This window comes from Solanum dulcamara, chromosome 5 (assembly GCF_947179165.1).
Source record: "Solanum dulcamara chromosome 5, daSolDulc1.2, whole genome shotgun sequence".
Taxonomy (NCBI): Eukaryota; Viridiplantae; Streptophyta; class Magnoliopsida; order Solanales; family Solanaceae; genus Solanum; species Solanum dulcamara.
The window spans coordinates 5,023,764-5,043,199 of NC_077241.1; the positions used below are offsets into that span (position 1 = coordinate 5,023,764).

The following is a 19,436-nucleotide window of genomic DNA, read 5'->3' on the forward strand; positions in this document are numbered from 1 at the left end:
TCTAAGAAAAAAAAGTTGATTATTGAATTCTATTTTAACACAAAAAGAAGTTCCTAATGTTGGTGATTATAGTTCGGGAGATGGCACTTGCACAAAATCAAGATTGACTCAACACATCATTGGGAAAAGGAACAACAAAGCAACAAGCGCACTATAATTTCACCATTAAATAATATTTTCTTCATTCAAGCCGCCTCCACCACCCAACGACTTTACCTTTCTTCTCCAACACCACCTAAGCAGGCCAATACCTCACTTCTCCTCCTTCGTTCACCCACTGCCGACTTCCAAACCACCGCCTAAACCTCCAATATCCAACACCACCGACGAATCACCTACCATTCTGAAGCTCAAAGCTTCAGCCTTCTCCAGCGAGCCATTAATGGTGAGCAAAGGTTCTGTCCTCCAATGAGAAAACAAACTCCGTATCCAACCACTTTACAGATCTAGTAAGAAAGGTAACATGCTGACTAGTCATATTTCTTCTCCGTTTTAGTTATCGTTTCACCATCTAGTTTATCTTGTTGCTACTTTGTTTCAATCGACTCGTTCCTGTTTATTTTCAATGCTGCTGTATTGTTCTAAAGGTCCTTTCTTTCTTCATTTTTTTTATGAATATGTTGATGTTGTGGATTTCTTTAGTTGGATATTGTTTCTCAATATATTGCTACTTTATTTTTAATATCTTTTATTGCTAATTTTGTTATTCCTGTTGGATATATTTTCGATTTTTTTAATGGACTCTTGCTTCGTTATTTTTTATTATTTTACTTCTTTTCTATTTTGTTGATTTGTTGTTGTATCTTTCCAACCATTCAATGTTGTTCATTATATTACAATCCTTTTGTGTTTTGAACTGAATAGGTGATATTTTGGTTTCATTTGATAATTTAGTTTTTTTTTTTTTACCCCCATTTTGAAGTATTTATAGTGTTTCCACACTTCCCCTCCAGTGTGACTCGAACACAGGACCTATCGATCGTGGGTGAAGATCGATCGTGGGTGGAGGTGCTTAACCAACTGAGCAATCCTCACTTGTCTGATAATTTAGTTAGATGCTACTTTAAATTGGTTATTGTCCACTATTTTAGAATGATGTTTTGTTATTTTTTTATTGTCCACTATTTTAAAGTGTCTTCTCGTTTAGTCAAAAGTTCACTTGTTGATTTGATTTTTTTTTAATTTTTGATGTCTAGTCTTGTTTTTTCTTTACTATTAGTAGTTTATTTTTTTTTTCAATGTATTGCTGCTCTATCTTGTTCGCGTATAGTTTGTCCTTGATTTAGTTGAATTTAGTTCATTCACTGCCTAAGAATATTTTTGCATTATTTATTTATTTATTTATTGTAGCGTCTTATAATTTTTTGTGCTCTGATCTCTGTTATTATCTATTACTTTTTGTATTTTGATTACTCTATTTTATCTGTGTCGCTTTCTTTATTTGCTTTCCCATATCGCTTTGAATTTCCTTAGCCTTATATGACCTCTTTTTATGCTTTTATTGAGCCGAGGGTCTTTCGAAAACAGCCGTCCTCCTACCTTGGTAGGAGTAAGATCTGCGTATACTTTATCCTCTCCAGACCCACGTTGTGGAATTTTACTGGATTGTTGTTGTTGTAAGACTCATAACATCGACATATTTTTAGGCAGGTAATTTTTTTAAAAATAAGTGCACATTATTATTAATTACTTTAGAAGAATCTCAGATCAAAAGGAGTGCTTTCAAAAAATAATATAAATTAAATTTACATAATACGCTATATTTAAACTTTCGCCATATTGTTTTCCTTTTTTTTTTCCTATAAGTTATTGATAATAAAAGACTCATGGCTTATGAAGTGGTTAATCTTTAAATATTATCCAAAATTTGGTTATTTTAAAATTAGAATCCTAAAATGGTTATTTTTGCACTTTGCTAAACATTCTTTAAAAGTCAGAAAATTGATTTTGAGATGGCTCAAGTCTCAACTTTACTTCTTTTTTTTTCTTCTAATTTTCATGATTAAAATTTTGAGATTTTTAAATTTTAAATTTTGACTGTAAATTTAGATATATAAATTTTAATTTTTTTAAAAATAAAATTATATATTATTTAAAAATTATGTAAAAATACAGCAAATAAATCACAATTTAAAATATTTTAAAAATATATTTAAAAAATGATCAAAGACAAATTTAATTGATTCTCACGAAATTTCAAACATAAATTGGTACGAAGTAAAGTAAAAATCTATACACTTGTGTTTACCAATTTTTGTTAAATAAAAATTTGATTATATCAATTATATTAAATGATAAAATAAAGTGATTATGATATATTATAATATTTAGACTTGAGCAATGCCTAATGCTTCACCAATAAAATTTGGTTCCAAATTACAAAAGACGAGAAGAAGAAAAGAGTCACAATAGCAACAGTTACAAAAACAACAATACGATACAAAGAGGAAGAAGATGAGGAAAGGAGAAAAACTCAAACTTTTAGGTTATTAGGGTTTTTATATAATGTTGGGTCAAAGTGTAAAATAAATAAATTGAAGGACTTATTGAAAAATGGGTAAAGTTTTATTAATTACATTTAGCTTCCTTTTTTTTTTTCCCAGTAGAGAAGGGCTTCCTTGTCAGCTCCAATAATCTCAATACTCAAGCAGCAAAACATGGTGTGTTCTTCTATTTTTTTTGTTTTTGTAATTATTATTATTGAAATTGAAATTGAACCGACTAAATTTAGCAAATGTTTGGTGTTTTTGCAGTCAGTGACGCTTCATACAAATTTAGGGGACATCAAGTGCGAAATTTTCTGTGATGAAGTCCCTAGAACTGCTGAGGTTCTTAATTTCTTTAGAAGTTTGATTTTATTTTTTGAATATTTGTCTTTTTTTATGTTCTTTCTTAGATGCTCCAAGAAGGGTTTTAAGGAATCTGGCTATTGTATTCATAGAGTGACTAGTTATTCTAGTTGTGGAAGACATTAACACTTCTTGGGTGGGTCTTGGGGGTAGTGGTGGAACCATTATTTTTCGGGGATTTAAAATATAAAGAAGTAAGTCACAACTAGTGTACCCCTGAGGTACCCTAGCTCCAACGGGGCTGGGGTGGGTGGGGGTCATTAGCTGTTTGTTTCATGATTGGCTGAAGTTGGTTGCAAAAAGTTAAGAACTTTGTCTGCAATTTCTTCCAATTTGGTGAATATAATAGTGGGTGGTAGTTTTGGCCTTAACCTTTTAAGGTTCCCACTATACAGCTTAGGTGCAGCAGATGTCAAATCCTTTGATCAATGCTTTTGGTTATAGTTTTAATTCCCATGCTTGTTCTAGTAGAAAGAGTTTTACTACCTTTCAACGGTGGCTTTGGTCCCTGGCTCCCCTATCATCAAGTCACCAACTTATTTGTTCTTTGAGAACTAGGAGGGCTTCAACCCTTCTCATACATGGTCTTAGGACTTTGAACGGACGTGTATTTTTGGTAAATACTAGTTCAAGTCTGGTCAGTGATCTACTTGTGAAGAGGCACGTTTTCTTTTGAAGTTACGGGGTTATTTTGCCTAATTTCTTAGTGTAGTCTCACAAAGTGGGGTTTAGGGAGGGTAGAGTGTACGCAGACCTTGTCCCTATCTTGGAGATATAGAGTCTGTTTCCGATATACCCTAGGCTCAAGTTAAAAACAATCCAAAGCAGTCCAGAAAAGAATGAACGGAAGTACAAGAAACAACAAATAATAACAAAAAACACAGATAGTAATAAAACAGAAACTACTACAAAACAATACCATAATCGAGGTACAAGGAACAACATATAGTAACAAAAATCGAAGAACTCGAAACTGCAGGCGCAATACTACGACTACTGGTATGAACAGACAACAAGACAGTTGTTTTGAGTTCGACATTCTCCCCGGTTGCAGTCCATCTCAAACAAGCTAACCTTAATAAGAGCTTTTGTTTTCCATATTATCTTCCAAGGTCAAGTATTATCCCAATGACCTATCTCTTTCAACAGTATACTATAGCAGCTTTTAACTGAGACAAAATGTATCTTTACTGGCTGTTCAAATCAGAGAATTTACATGACTCTAATCAAAGCTGGAATGAGTTCAACTACTGAATTGTTTGACTGAAGTACTCAAGTCCCCATCATTCAAATTCCTTCTAAATGTTGTAACTCAATATAAATGTTGTTCAACATTATATATATTAGAAATGAGCAACTCAAAGTTTTATATGTTTTTGATGTAGTTCAATAGATCTCAAAAAAATCATACCGATATCGTAGTTGTTGAGACAGGAACCTTAATGTGAGAAAACCCGGTAATAGATTGATTATAGAAATATCCTTCTCAAAAAATGATTTATTATAGAAATATATAATTTTTGTAACTTTTTGCTACAATAGTGGCATTAAAAAAAGAACTGAAGAGCCAATCATGCTAGATAGATCCATATGCAGAATATACAGCATCCAATAAGAGCAAACAAATTTCTCTGTGCCTGCGTGAGTGTGTGTGTGTTTATCACAAAATATATCAATCAAGTAAGCATATGCTGCGGGTTATCTCATTCTAAAAGGAGGCATCTTATCTAGGCCTGACCAAGAAGTAATCATCATTAGTTGCCTTTGTTCCATCATGAATTGTTTCAATTAAGTACTACAAAAGATGTTGTTTCAATTAATCGAGGTAAGCGAGTTCAGAAACGTAGCTATGATATTTGGTATTTAATGCTTATGGCATTTTCTCAATTGTAATGCGACGGCTCGCTTCTCTCTCTCTCTAACATCTCTCTAAGGAAGAAGCTCTCAAGAAGGGCACTTTAGTCATAATTTCGGATATGGGGTGGGACCCACCTTCGGACATCGAAAAATTTCGTTCGAAAGATAGAATCAAAGATTTCATCGATACGAACGCAACGCAAATTGTATCATCTCCAAACTCCAACTATAGCTCCTCCAATCATCAAAAATCAGAAGCGAGCACTGTTCATATATCTGTCATATATCTGAGGAGGAGCTGATGAATGTTCAATGAATTATTGATTTGCAGAAGAATGGGTGCTGCGAGTTAAACTAAATACAGGAATTGTATCTACATCCTATGAACTACATTCAGGCCAAAAATCACAAATATTCACCGGCCAAATTGAACACACTGTTCAGGCGATTTCTGCGCACAAAGCCACAGTGCCGCCGGAATCGCGATCTCAAAATCGAAGGGGCTCAGGTGTTATTCGAGCCAATATACACACTGGGTTTTATCCCCCAGGTCATGGCGCCACTGATGGTATAGTTTTCACTGGAGGAACAAACTCCGACGAAGAAAATGGTGGCGGCGCCGGAGGTCCGGCGAGGATAATGGATCAAAATCAATGCCAAATTATTCCTCATGATATGGAGCAGCTTCAGAACACCAAGCGCGACCTCGAATCCTCACCAAAACACTTGAATGTCGCCTGCAACACTGTCAACAGTGGTGGCGCCGGAGCTCCGGCCAACTATGGGGTGCGAGACCAATGTCAAAAGGACCACAATGGTGGTGCGCACCTTCCCAGCCACCTAAGGTACTTCGAATCTTCACAAATAAGCTCAAATTCAAAAAGTCGTCAAGAGGACTGTGGTGGTGCCGGAGCTTCGGCGAACAAATTAACGCGAGACCAATGCCAAATGGTTTCTACAAGTGTTATACAGCTTCCAAACTATAGGGGTGCTTCGAATCATATCCAATAAGCTCAAATTCAAAAAGTCGTCAAGGCACTTCTCAAGAAGAAGAACACTGTGACAGGGGTGTTCAAGCTGAAGCTGTGCTTGGTGTACTGATTAATGATCAATATCATCAGCAAAGAAATAGAATGCATATAGTGGAGTGTATTGAGGATTATGATCATGCCCAAAAAGAAAATTCGACTGATCATCAATGGAACAGTAATCCTACTGAGGCTCGACCAGTGCAACAAGGTAACATTCAAGCTGCTGAAGACACTCAAGGTAATGTTGACCCATATACCTTCCTGAATCCTGCTATCAATATGTTGAAATCCAGTGAAGGCCCTTTGCAACTTCTTGCAAATGAGCTTCCTGGTACTGCTATTAGTAAATCCCTACAGGGCTTTGTTCATGATCCTCTTAATGATAATAATATGGATCACAATGTGAAGAAACAAAATCATCACATAAGTGGTGCACATGCAACTGCAGGTATTTCTACTCCCTCTAATTTGATTACTGATGATGATAATATGTTGAAATCCAGTGGTGATCATGCAAATAAATACCCTGGTACTGTTGGTAATACTTATATGCAAAATGATGTTGTCCCTTCCACAAGTAGTATGCTGAAATCCATTGGAACTCAATTGCAATCTAATGCAAATGAGAACCATGGTGCTGTGATAGATTGTTCAATACAGGGGAAGGAAGGTTATATTCAAAATGATGCTAGCAATATGTTTAAGTACAGTAATGATGTACCTACTGCTACTCAGGGGAGGGAAGGTTATATTCAAAATGATGCCGGCAATGAGTTTAAGTCCAGTAATGTTGTACCTACTGTTATTCAGAACCAAGGCACTGACACTCCCAACCTTATAGCAGCTCATAAGAAGAACACTCCAAACCAGCACAATTTCCCTAAAATCTCTAGTAACTTTGATAAGCCAAATCAAAACCACCAAGCAACTAAGTTAGTGCCTAATCAATCCCAACCAAATGAACACAACTTAGTTACCAACTCTGCCCCATTGAGAGTTTCTAACAACTTTGAGGTTTTCAATCCTAACAATCATAAAAGAGATCAAAACAGCCATCCACCAAGTAGGAACAATCCTGTCCCCAAAAATAATAACCAAATCAGAGCTCCTAATTGATTGCATCTTCATTTGATGAAATTCTTTCTCTCTCTAACATCTCACTAAAGAAAAGCTCTCTACTAGGGGCAAAATTGTCATAAAAATGGATATGGGGTGGGACCCACCTCCGGACGTCAAAATTTCGTTCGAAAGATAGGAACGAAGATATCGGTGAGACAAACGCAGCGCAAGTTGTCCCATCGGAAAATTCCACCCACAGCTCCTCCAATGTGCAAAATCAGCCTGCAATCACTGTTGCACTATCGGAGGAGCAGCTTGCATGGGTTCATCAAATAATAGACTTGGAGAAATCTGGGTTGATTCGAGCTCAACCTAAAATTGGAGATAATACTACAATGAATGAACTACATCATAGCCAAAAATCAGCTCATTTGAATCATCCCATTGAGAGAAATCGAAGGGCGGCTGCTGGAAGAAATGCGACTGTGTCGCCTGAAAATCGATCGCCGGTTCGAGCTACTTCCGGCGACATTCGAGTGGCGCTCACCACTGGGTTTCTTCCCCACACCATAGCGCCCCTCCTCATGAAATTTCAGACCAAATGGTCGAAGGCATAGTTGGGGAGCAAGTTGCCGGTGAAGTCGCCGGAGCTTCGGTGACTTTTTCAGGCGAACACCAATGCCAAACTGGGCGCCTTAATGATACAAACGACTTCCACCAGGTGAGAGCTCTCGAATATTCACCCAACAATTCGAATTTGAAAAAAATAGCTATTGGTTCGAAAACTGGAGATAAGTTGAAAGAACAAATTCAAGCTTCGAATTTTGATAATTCAATAAGTTTTGGATTAATGCATATGGAAAATATGATTCCTCACCTCCCAATCATCAGAGAAACATTCAATCTTCTCCAATTCGCACAAACATACCAATTATACAGAGTCACTGTTCCGATGGTCGAGCCGGAGCTCCGGCAACCCAATCACTGCAACACCAATGCCAAAACATTCCTACGAGTGTTACGGAGCTCCTCAGCCAAGGTAGGAGCCTCGAATCAATGCCAATAAGTTCAAATTCAAAAAGTCGTCAAGACACTCGCAATGGTGATATGAACATTTCCACTGAGTTTCAAGCCGGGGAGCATCCTTTGGTTCATCATAAAGACCAGGAACAAGATCAATGTATTTATTAATAAATGATGATATGCACACAATTGATAAGGCAAAGTTGTTGCATCATAGTTCCAAGAATGATACTAACACTGTAGGAGTTGCGCAGCAAGGCAGCAGTGATGTTCCTGCAGACCTCCAAGGTAAGTTTTCTGAACCTCTTAACCAATATTCATTACCTCATATTAACTATGTTACTAATAAGGATCAAATAGTTGCTAAGCCTACTGAACCTTATTTACAAAATAACAATGTTCCTGCCACAATGCTGAAATCCATTGGAACTCCTTTGTCACCTAATGCAAAAGAGAACCATGGTGCTGTGATAGAATCTTCTATGCAGGGGAGGGAAGGTTATATTGAAAATGGCGTTGGCAACAAGGTTAAGTCTAGTGGAAATGTTCCTCAACTCAATGCAACTGAGCACCAAGAAACTGCTGCTGCTCATGTTACTCAGTTGCATTGAGTTGAGGAACATTTCCACTAGACTTAACCTTGTTGCCAACGCCATTTTCAATATAACCTTCCCTCCCCTGCATAGAAGATTCTATCACAGCACCATGGTTCTCTTTTGCATTAGGTGACAAAGGAGTTCCAATGGATTTCAGCATTGTGGCAGGAACATTGTTATTTTGTAAATAAGGTTCAGTAGGCTTAGCAACTATTTGATCCTTATTAGTAACATAGTTAATATGAGGTAATGAATATTGGTTAAGAGGTTCAGAAAACTTACCTTGGAGGTCTGCAGGAACATCACTGCTGCCTTGCTGCGCAACTCCTACAGTGTTAGTATCATTCTTGGAACTATGATGCAACAACTTTGCCTTATCAATTGTGTGCATATCATCATTTATTAATAAATACATTGATCTTGTTCCTGGTCTTTATGATGAACCAAAGGATGCTCCCCGGCTTGAAACTCAGTGGAAATGTTCATATCACCATTGCGAGTGTCTTGACGACTTTTTGAATTTGAACTTATTGGCATTGATTCGAGGCTCCTACCTTGGCTGAGGAGCTCCGTAACACTCGTAGGAATGTTTTGGCATTGGTGTTGCAGTGATTGGGTTGCCGGAGCTCCGGCTCGACCATCGGAACAGTGACTCTGTATAATTGGTATGTTTGTGCGAATTGGAGAAGATTGAATGTTTCTCTGATGATTGGGAGATGAGGAATCATATTTTCCATATGCATTAATCCAAAACTTATTGAATTATCAAAATTCGAAGCTTGAATTTGTTCTTTCAACTTATCTCCAGTTTTCGAACCAATAGCTATTTTTTTCAAATTCGAATTGTTGGGTGAATATTCGAGAGCTCTCACCTGGTGGAAGTCGTTTGTATCATTAAGGCGCCCAGTTTGGCATTGGTGTTCGCCTGAAAAAGTCACCGAAGCTCCGGCGACTTCACCGGCAACTTGCTCCCCAACTATGCCTTCGACCATTTGGTCTGAAATTTCATGAGGAGGGGCGCTATGGTGTGGGGAAGAAACCCAGTGGTGAGCGCCACTCGAATGTCGCCGGAAGTAGCTCGAACCGGCGATCGATTTTCAGGCGACACAGTCGCATTTCTTCCAGCAGCCGCCCTTCGATTTCTCTCAATGGGATGATTCAAATGAGCTGATTTTTGGCTATGATGTAGTTCATTCATTGTAGTATTATCTCCAATTTTAGGTTGAGCTCGAATCAACCCAGATTTCTCCAAGTCTATTATTTGATGAACCCATGCAAGCTGCTCCTCCGATAGTGCAACAGTGATTGCAGGCTGATTTTGCACATTGGAGGAGCTGTGGGTGGAATTTTCCGATGGGACAACTTGCGCTGCGTTTGTCTCACCGATATCTTCGTTCCTATCTTTCGAACGAAATTTTGACGTCCGGAGGTGGGTCCCACCCCATATCCATTTTTATGACAATTTTGCCCCTAGTAGAGAGCTTTTCTTTAGTGAGATGTTAGAGAGAGAAAGAATTTCATCAAATGAAGATGCAATCAATTAGGAGCTCTGATTTGGTTATTATTTTTGGGGACAGGATTGTTCCTACTTGGTGGATGGCTGTTTTGATCTCTTTTATGATTGTTAGGATTGAAAACCTCAAAGTTGTTAGAAACTCTCAATGGGGCAGAGTTGGTAACTAAGTTGTGTTCATTTGGTTGGGATTGATTAGGCACTAACTTAGTTGCTTGGTGGTTTTGATTTGGCTTATCAAAGTTACTAGAGATTTTAGGGAAATTGTGCTGGTTTGGAGTGTTCTTCTTATGAGCTGCTATAAGGTTGGGAGTGTCAGTGCCTTGGTTCTGAATAACAGTAGGTACAACATTACTGGACTTAAACTCATTGCCGGCATCATTTTGAATATAACCTTCCCTCCCCTGAGTAGCAGTAGGTACATCATTACTGTACTTAAACATATTGCTAGCATCATTTTGAATATAACCTTCCTTCCCCTGTATTGAACAATCTATCACAGCACCATGGTTCTCATTTGCATTAGATTGCAATTGAGTTCCAATGGATTTCAGCATACTACTTGTGGAAGGGACAACATCATTTTGCATATAAGTATTACCAACAGTACCAGGGTATTTATTTGCATGATCACCACTGGATTTCAACATATTATCATCATCAGTAATCAAATTAGAGGGAGTAGAAATACCTGCAGTTGCATGTGCACCACTTATGTGATGATTTTGTTTCTTCACATTGTGATCCATATTATTATCATTAAGAGGATCATGAACAAAGCCCTGTAGGGATTTACTAATAGCAGTACCAGGAAGCTCATTTGCAAGAAGTTGCAAAGGGCCTTCACTGGATTTCAACATATTGATAGCAGGATTCAGGAAGGTATATGGGTCAACATTACCTTGAGTGTCTTCAGCAGCTTGAATGTTACCTTGTTGCACTGGTCGAGCCTCAGTAGGATTACTGTTCCATTGATGATCAGTCGAATTTTCTTTTTGGGCATGATCATAATCCTCAATACACTCCACTATATGCATTCTATTTCTTTGCTGATGATATTGATCATTAATCAGTACACCAAGCACAGCTTCAGCTTGAACACCCCTGTCACAGTGTTCTTCTTCTTGAGAAGTGCCTTGACGACTTTTTGAATTTGAGCTTATTGGATATGATTCGAAGCACCCCTATAGTTTGGAAGCTGTATAACACTTGTAGGAACCATTTGGCATTGGTCTCGCGTTAATTTGTTCGCCGAAGCTCCGGCACCACCACAGTCCTCTTGACGACTTTTTGAATTTGAGCTTATTTGTGAAGATTCGAAGTACCTTAGGTGGCTGGGAAGGTGCGCACCACCATTGTGGTCCTTTTGACATTGGTCTCGCACCCCATAGTTGGCCGGAGCTCCGGCGCCACCACTGTTGACAGTGTTGCAGGCGACATTCAAGTGTTTTGGTGAGGATTCGAGGTCGCGCTTGGTGTTCTGAAGCTGCTCCATATCATGAGGAATAATTTGGCATTGATTTTGATCCATTATCCTCGCCGGACCTCCGGCGCCGCCACCATTTTCTTCGTCGGAGTTTGTTCCTCCGGTGAAAACTATACCATCAGTGGCGCCATGACCTGGGGGATAAAACCCAGTGTGTATATTGGCTCGAATAACACCTGAGCCCCTTCGATTTTGAGATCGCGATTCCGGCGGCACTGTGGCTTTGTGCGCAGAAATCGCCTGAACAGTGTGTTCAATTTGGCCGGTGAATATTTGTGATTTTTGGCCTGAATGTAGTTCATAGGATGTAGATACAATTCCTGTATTTAGTTTAACTCGCAGCACCCATTCTTCTGCAAATGAATAATTCGTTGAACATTCATCAGCTCCTCCTCAGATATATGACAGATATATGAACAGTTCTCGCTTCTGATTTTTGATGATTGGAGGAGCTATAGTTGGAGTTTGGAGATGATACAATTTGCGTTGCGTTCGTATCGATGAAATCTTTGATTCTATCTTTCGAACGAAATTTTTCGATGTCCGAAGGTGGGTCCCACCCCATATCCGAAATTATGACTAAAGTGCCCTTCTTGAGAGCTTCTTCCTTAGAGAGAGAGAGAAGCGAGCCGTCGCATTACAATTGAGAAAATGCCATAAGCATTAAATACCAAATATCATAGCTACGTTTCTGAACTCGCTTACCTCGATTAATTGAAACAACATCTTTTGTAGTACTTAATTGAAACAATTAATGATGGAACAAAGGCAACTAATGATGATTACTTCTTGATCAGGCCTAGATAAGATGCCTCCTTTTAGAATGAGATAACCCGCAGCATATGCTTACTTGATTGATATATTTTGTGATAAACACACACACACTCACGCAGGCACAGAGAAATTTGTTTGCTCTTATTGGATGCTGTATATTCTTCATATGGATCTATCTAGCATGATTGACTCTTCAGTTCTTTTTTTAATGCCACTATTGTAGCAAAAAGTTACAAAAATTATATATTTCTATAATAAATCATTTTTTGAGAAGGATATTTCTATAATCAATCTATTACCGGGTTTTCTCACATTAAGGTTCCTGTCTCAACAACTACGATATCAGTATGATTTTGTTGAGATCTATTGAACTACATCAAAAACATATAAAACTTTGAGTTGCTCATTTCTAATATATATACTGTTGAACAACATTTATATTGAGTTACATACTACCTATTGTCTGATACAGTATCTCTATTTCCTTATCCATATGCCTATGCTACATTCGGGTACATAAAAACTTGTAATTCAAATGTCTCACGTATGATGTATACCCTTGTATAATACCTATGTTCAATCCCATGCGACGAAGTGTATGATGTAGCATGTCCAATTCCTAATCCATATGCTTAAGTACATAGAGGGACTTATGAAGCGGTAAACATTATTTCATAACCGGAAAGAGCAAAAGCTTCATGGTATAAGTAGACTAATTAATCTCCTTGAAACTTGAAAGTCCTCTTTCATGATATTTTGCTTACTCCTTTAAAGGCATGATTGCTTCCAGAATTATCAATCTTCTTTTGTTTATACTGAGTTCTATTTTTATCTGGAAGCAGTCAATTTTTTTATTAGGTTGTGTTGAAACTATTTATTATTTGGTGCTTGTGTTAATTGGAAGATTGAGATATCATGGATAGTAATATTAAGTGCCCTTTGGTTGCAGAATTTCTTGGCGTTATGCTCAAGTGATTATTATGATGGGACCATATTTCATAGAAACATAAAGGGTTTCATGATCCAAGGTGGTGACCCAACAGGTACAGGAAAAAGTGGGACAAGTATTTGGGGAAAAAAGTTCAATGACGAGATCAGGGAGTCTCTCAAGGTACTTGTTTGCAACATTTGTTCGTATTCATATTTGTCTAATATATTCAGCAACTTCCTAATTCATCCTTTTACAGTATCATGTTTGACCTGTACTTGATATAGAACATTGTTATTGGTGATCCCATAGACGTAGGAGATTCTGTAATATGGTCTGTAGTCTCTATTACACCTTTAACAAAAGTTTGTCTAGCGTTGCAAGTGCAAAGTGTGCTTGTTTCATGGCAATTTAATGATGATACTCTGTTGGTAATAAACTAAATAATAACTTTGGTGTTTGTTTAATGGTACTCTGTAGTTTCACAAATCGTGCACTCAAGGGCTTAGGCTAGATGTCTTTTCTTCTCTATTGTTGGTGCAACCCTTTCCTTGTAAATTCACTGAGCTTCTTTTGGATTTTGTTAGCTCCTTGAAATTGGAGCTAATATCATTGGGTCAGGGTTGGGAACTGATGCCAAACTAGTCAATATGGATCTGATTATACTTGCACTACACTATGTCGATGATGCACTATGTCTAGCATGTTCAATTTGTCGTCTTTCACTCTTACTGTCAGTGACTGCCTTTATTTAATTATCTGAATCTTGTGTGCCTTGCATTCCATCCAGCACAATGCAAGAGGGATGTTGGCAATGGCCAACAGTGGCCCTAATACCAATGGGAGCCAGTTTTTCATTACGTATGCCAAGCAACCACATCTCAATGGCTTGTACACCATCTTCGGGAAAGTAATACATGGATTTGAGGTTCTTGATCTCATGGAAAAGGTATGCCCAGACTGATGCTCTCCATTATGTCATTTTGGAATGCAGAGTAATCTACCATTTTCTAGCAGCTATGTGCATTGGTGATTCTTGGATCTTATTCAGAATTACTTATAAAACAGACACAGATTTTGACTTTATAGCTTAACTTTCTGTTTTCAGTATATATGTTGCTCTATAGGACCCTTTGAGGAAGTGGCATTTGGTTCGCTATCAACCTAAGTTACTTCTTTTCTAAATTTTGCAGACTCCAATAGGACCAGGTGATAAGCCCCTTGCCGAGATCAGGCTCAACCGGGTGACCATACATGCTAATCCACTTGCTGGCTGACGTACTTTTGAAGCATGCTAAGGCAGTACGTGTAATCTCATTGTTCGACTTGTTGATCGTGGTGAATTCTTTGGACTATTGCTATGGTCATTGCCAACCACTTACCGGTAGAGAGTAGTTAATGCGGGATGATAATAGTAATGGAACTTCCTTTTAGTTCAACTGTTGATCTTCCTGAAAGCACAATCTTGAAATCTCCAAAAAGCAAATAACTATGAAATGGTTCTCCAGATCTACATATCTACACTTTATATGTATGAACAGTGAAAATCTAGTCAGATATACTGTTGATCTATGAATTTGAAGATCTATGGAGTGTAAATGCAAAGTTTTTTTTCTTAATAATGTTGATGTAATGACCTGTTAGGTCATTTTGAGAACTATTATTCTTTCCTTTCATAAAAGATTTTTTTCGTAAATTTAAATTGAGAATTTTGAACTATTTGGTAACTTCGGTTAATTAATTGATGAATGATTTTAAATAAATAATTTAATTGGGGGATAAAGTGTTAATTTATTTAATATTCTAGATCATTTTATTTATTAAAATAATAGAATTTGTCATTTTTAATACATAATTAGTAAGGAAGGTTGAATTTTTAATCAAACAATTTATCCTTCCTCAATTATATCATCACGTCTTCCAATATATTTTGCCATTCTTTTAATTAAATATGTATATGTATGTAATAGGGTGGGACACAGAATGAATGGTAACCTTTATTATTTTAGTAAATTGGGAATACGGAACAGTGGTGCCATATACATTTTGATGGTTAGTAATTAGTAATGATGAGGTAATGATTTGGAGGAGGATAGATTAGACTAAGTGTTGCATACTGTGTTCTCGTGATCTTTGATAATTTTTGTAGATTTTCAGTATAATTATTATATTTATGATTCAAGTTTTGATATATTAGTATATGTATTAAATAATAGATGTATTGCGGTATATGAACATCATTAAATTTATAATACCTGGAGGTGTTGAAACTTAACCCTAGGATTGAAATATAGAAAATATGAGGTGGACATATTAATCGACATCAAGATTAGTAACTTGGTTATAAACTTGGACGAGTTTTTGGATCTAGGCTAGATATATAGTAATATGAGTGTTGTTAGTCTCGAAATATTATTGTGATTATTTATTTGCTTAGATTACATTGATTTGAAAGTCCAATGAAAGAGGAAGGCTCAAGTGCCAGAGTGATTGCTTGAATTTTTTTTGAGGCAAGTGAACTTCTAAACCTCAGTTTAAGCTTATATGTGCTAGTATTTCCTTGTTATGTGCGTTGGGGAGTAATGAGAATTGGACTAGGTTATTGACTGTATGATTAACCTTAAAAATGGAGATGAGGGGTATAAAATGACAATCTAATGACGTGTATTGATGTGATCGATGTGGTGAGGTTATTGACTTATCTTGGACATGTGAAATGACTATATTGATATGAGAGGTGAAAATTATTGTTGATATCATGCTATTATCGTGAATTATATAAACATGAATTGATTGCATTAGTTCTGATATACTGTGTTGAGACTGAAAATGATATGAAACCAAGGGGTCGGGCCACATGCTCCGTGGCAGGTATTATAAAACAAAGGGGTCGGACCACACGCTTCGTGGCAGAATATGTATATTGAGGGGACAGGCCACATGCTCCGTGGCAGGTTACATGGACAGACATGCATCATTTCATTGCATTGCATAACACATTTTTGATATTTGTGAATTCGTATTTACCCTGTCATGACCCAGCCTCGTAGGCCGCGACTGGCGTCCTATCTGAACACCCAGACGAACTTACATACTGATTCGTCATATTATAGAAGAATTTCGATTGAGTCTTCTTTATTTAATCTTAAGCGGTCGCGCGTGCAAAAAATATCATATCCAACAAAAGGGCGACGGAACGCGCATCGCCGAATAGGTGCATATATACATACAAGCATGTGGGCCGATTTGGCCATTATAACGTAAGGGACCGCATTAAGACACCAGTCATAAACAGACGAACACACACGATCCATGACCCATACGTATGTCTACAGGTCTTTATAGAGCATAACAGAAACATATGACGGGATAGGGCCCCGTCATACCCGAATGGTCAAATATATATAGATGCATATACATAGGAAAGCCATATACCAAAATGCGGGCTCCGAGTCAAGGGGCACTCTGTAATAGCAGAAGGTGTGTAACCTACACGGACGGATCACAAACGTCGGTACCTGCGGGCATGAAACGCAGCCCCCTCGGAGAAAAGGGGGTCAGTACGAAATATGTACTGAATATGTAAAGTATGAAATACAGAGAATCTCAACCATAACCGAAAGGAAAGGTACAAGGAGCAAATACAAACCAGGGCATCAAAATATATACGGAAACATATGTACATAATGCAAATAAAAATCATTCCTACGGCTCAGGAACGTGGTCACCACCCCGACGCTGGTACCACAACACATCATACTCCGGAAGGTTTTAAATCTCCGTACAAACCCCGAACATATCATATCTTCACAACACGTCGTATCATCAGAACATATCATATGCAATATCACATCATAACGCCATAAATGGTACCCGGCCTCATGGCGGGGTCTCGGGATCCATAACACATCATACTGTCGAATACATTATAGGGCACACGATTACAAAGTCGGCCCGGGTTCCGACGAATGATGTCACAGTAGTATGCACGAACGGATTAGTGAGAAACTAGTGCAGCCATATACATATATCAAGCATTTTCGAAATTATATTTACAATTCCAAAATGGGTAGTAGAACATAAGGGGACGGTTAAGACATTATTTTTTTAATAGAAAAAATCATTGGCAAAAGTTTTCCCTCTATGTTGTACAATAATAACTAAGTAGAACAACTTAGGTGAGTTTCAGAGTTAGTGGGCCCACCTCCGACCAAGCCGAGGTGGCGTACATGAATTTCAAACATTTGGCTCTACGGAATCATCTATAAAGGTTGTAGGATGATCCGATCTCACAAGTAAAAGTTACAGATGTTTGCACATTTCTTTTCAATATACATAGGTTTAAGTTCAATTTCACTGAAAGGATTTGTAGGAAATTTAAACTTGGATTTCCATGGACAGGATTTCCCTCGAGGCTCAAATTAAGACTTATTACACCTAAGGCATGCCAAAAGAAGAAAAGGAAGAGCTTTACATACCTTATCCGCTTCTTACGCTCACTCAAATTTAACTCCCGTTTTCTCCAAACTCTACAAATGATCACAATTGCCAATTGTAAGTTATAAGCGTTTAAGAGATCAATTTCTAGTCCTTACTAGTCTACAAAAATTTGGGTAGCACCTCCTCTATAAATTCAACATCCCCGAGAATCTAACTCGACCAAAATATCAACAACAACAACCACAACAATACCGACAACATCAACAATCACTACAAAATACATTGTAACATTAATAGTCTTTCTTCTTCTTCTTCTTCTTTCTTCTTTCTCTTCTTTCTTTTTGTTACATAAAGCAATAATTTCTACTCCAACTTCACACCTTGCCACTAATATCAACATTTCATATTCACTCACTAACTAATTTGAAGCCATTTAGACGTAACTCAAAAGAAATTAACATTATTCCATACAATATACCAAAAATTCCACCAAAATCATAATCCATCCAAAACTTCTACGAACACAAGGAAACTACCAAATCGCATTACCTTCTTCCAAATTCGCTAAGGACGACAATAATTTCCACAATAGAGTTCTACTTCCATAATTACATATAAACTATACTAAAATCACATAATTCCCTATAACAACTTATAACCAATTTTGAGGTTGTCTCGAATCATGAAACTATTAATTACACCATAACCGCCATAACGACACCACTAACAAGCTAAATAAAGTTCAATTCCTCTTCTCCCAACCATCACCCCACATGGCCATACACACCCACTTGCACTGTAGCGACCCTCCAGGGAGGATGCTACTACTTTAAAAAAACGTATATTAAATTCGTGACACAAAAACAAATAACTTTCCGTAAGACCCATTTATATAATCTAAAAAAATAGTGAAAGGTGTAAGTTGTTAGCCAACTAATTTTTTTTTTCATCTCAATTAAATCGAATAAAAATTCCAATTTAGGATAGGCGACTTCTCAAAATAGTTTTTTTTACAAAAAAATAGCTTCCGAGACATTTCATATATTACGATAATTTATGCTTCATTCAAATATTCCAACTCCAAAGGGGAACTTTAGTGCTTCATAAAACTTAGAAATGTACATACCCCAAAATTTACAAAACAAGCAACCATCCTTAAGTTACAACCCTCAGAAATACGTACATAAATACAAATATACAAGCAACCCATAAATCATATACACGTCCCAAAATACTGCAAAATATAGATGGCTATATGCAAATGTGATCTTCATTTAAGCTCCCAAAACTTTATCTCCAATGGCCAACCTCAAGCCCCTTCTCGGACATTTCCTACGATAGAAATAACTATCGCTAAGCATAAAGCTTAGTGGTGTAAAACTACAAGTTTGAAGCCTTTGGGTTCTTCAACTTATTTTCTCAAGTCGTAGGCAACACAAATGTACACGTCATAAATAAATCAAGACAACAAATATATCATAACTATCAAGTTTGATGCGTAAAAGGGTAAGTGTCAATAATTCATGGAAGCATATTTACAAGATTTAACATCAAGTTTCGCCCAATATGTACGTCATGCCGTCACACCAAACATGATTCAAGTATCAAGAAGGACTGAAGCCCTGTATCAAGAAGGGTAAAGACCCAATAATCAAGAGAACCAAGAACCATATTAAAAATGGCTTCCTAATTCGTACTTAAAATGGACAACTTCCATACTTAAAACGAACTAAAAATCCATAATCAAGATGGAAAAGGGTCCGAAACAAGAGGCATGCCAATAGTGACAAAGTCACAGCCACAAGAAGGACAAGGTCCACAAGAATGTCAAGTGATCGAGCAATCCGTACAAGTGGGCGAGTTAAGCAAGTGTCTTGCAA

At 37.3% G+C, this 19,436-nt stretch overlaps 1 protein-coding gene across 3 annotated transcripts; it reads left to right on the top strand.

Moving 5' to 3' along the window:
• Nucleotides 1–115: 115 nt before the first annotated feature.
• Nucleotides 116–14,773, top strand: LOC129888858 (peptidyl-prolyl cis-trans isomerase CYP18-1). Of its 3 annotated transcripts, none has more exons than XM_055963897.1 (6): nt 116–458; nt 2,604–2,660; nt 2,754–2,828; nt 13,138–13,299; nt 13,907–14,065; nt 14,310–14,773. In XM_055963897.1, the coding sequence occupies exons 2-6, from the start codon at nt 2,658–2,660 to the stop codon at nt 14,391–14,393; spliced, it is 483 nt and encodes a 160-aa protein (XP_055819872.1). In that variant the 5' UTR covers nt 116–458; nt 2,604–2,657; the 3' UTR covers nt 14,394–14,773. The 3 variants fall into 3 exon arrangements, with proteins under 3 accessions (XP_055819872.1, XP_055819874.1, XP_055819875.1); XM_055963899.1 differs by having other exon boundaries at nt 2,607–2,660; XM_055963900.1 differs by lacking the exon at nt 116–458 and adding an exon at nt 1,536–1,650.
• Nucleotides 14,774–19,436: the final 4,663 nt, after the last annotated feature.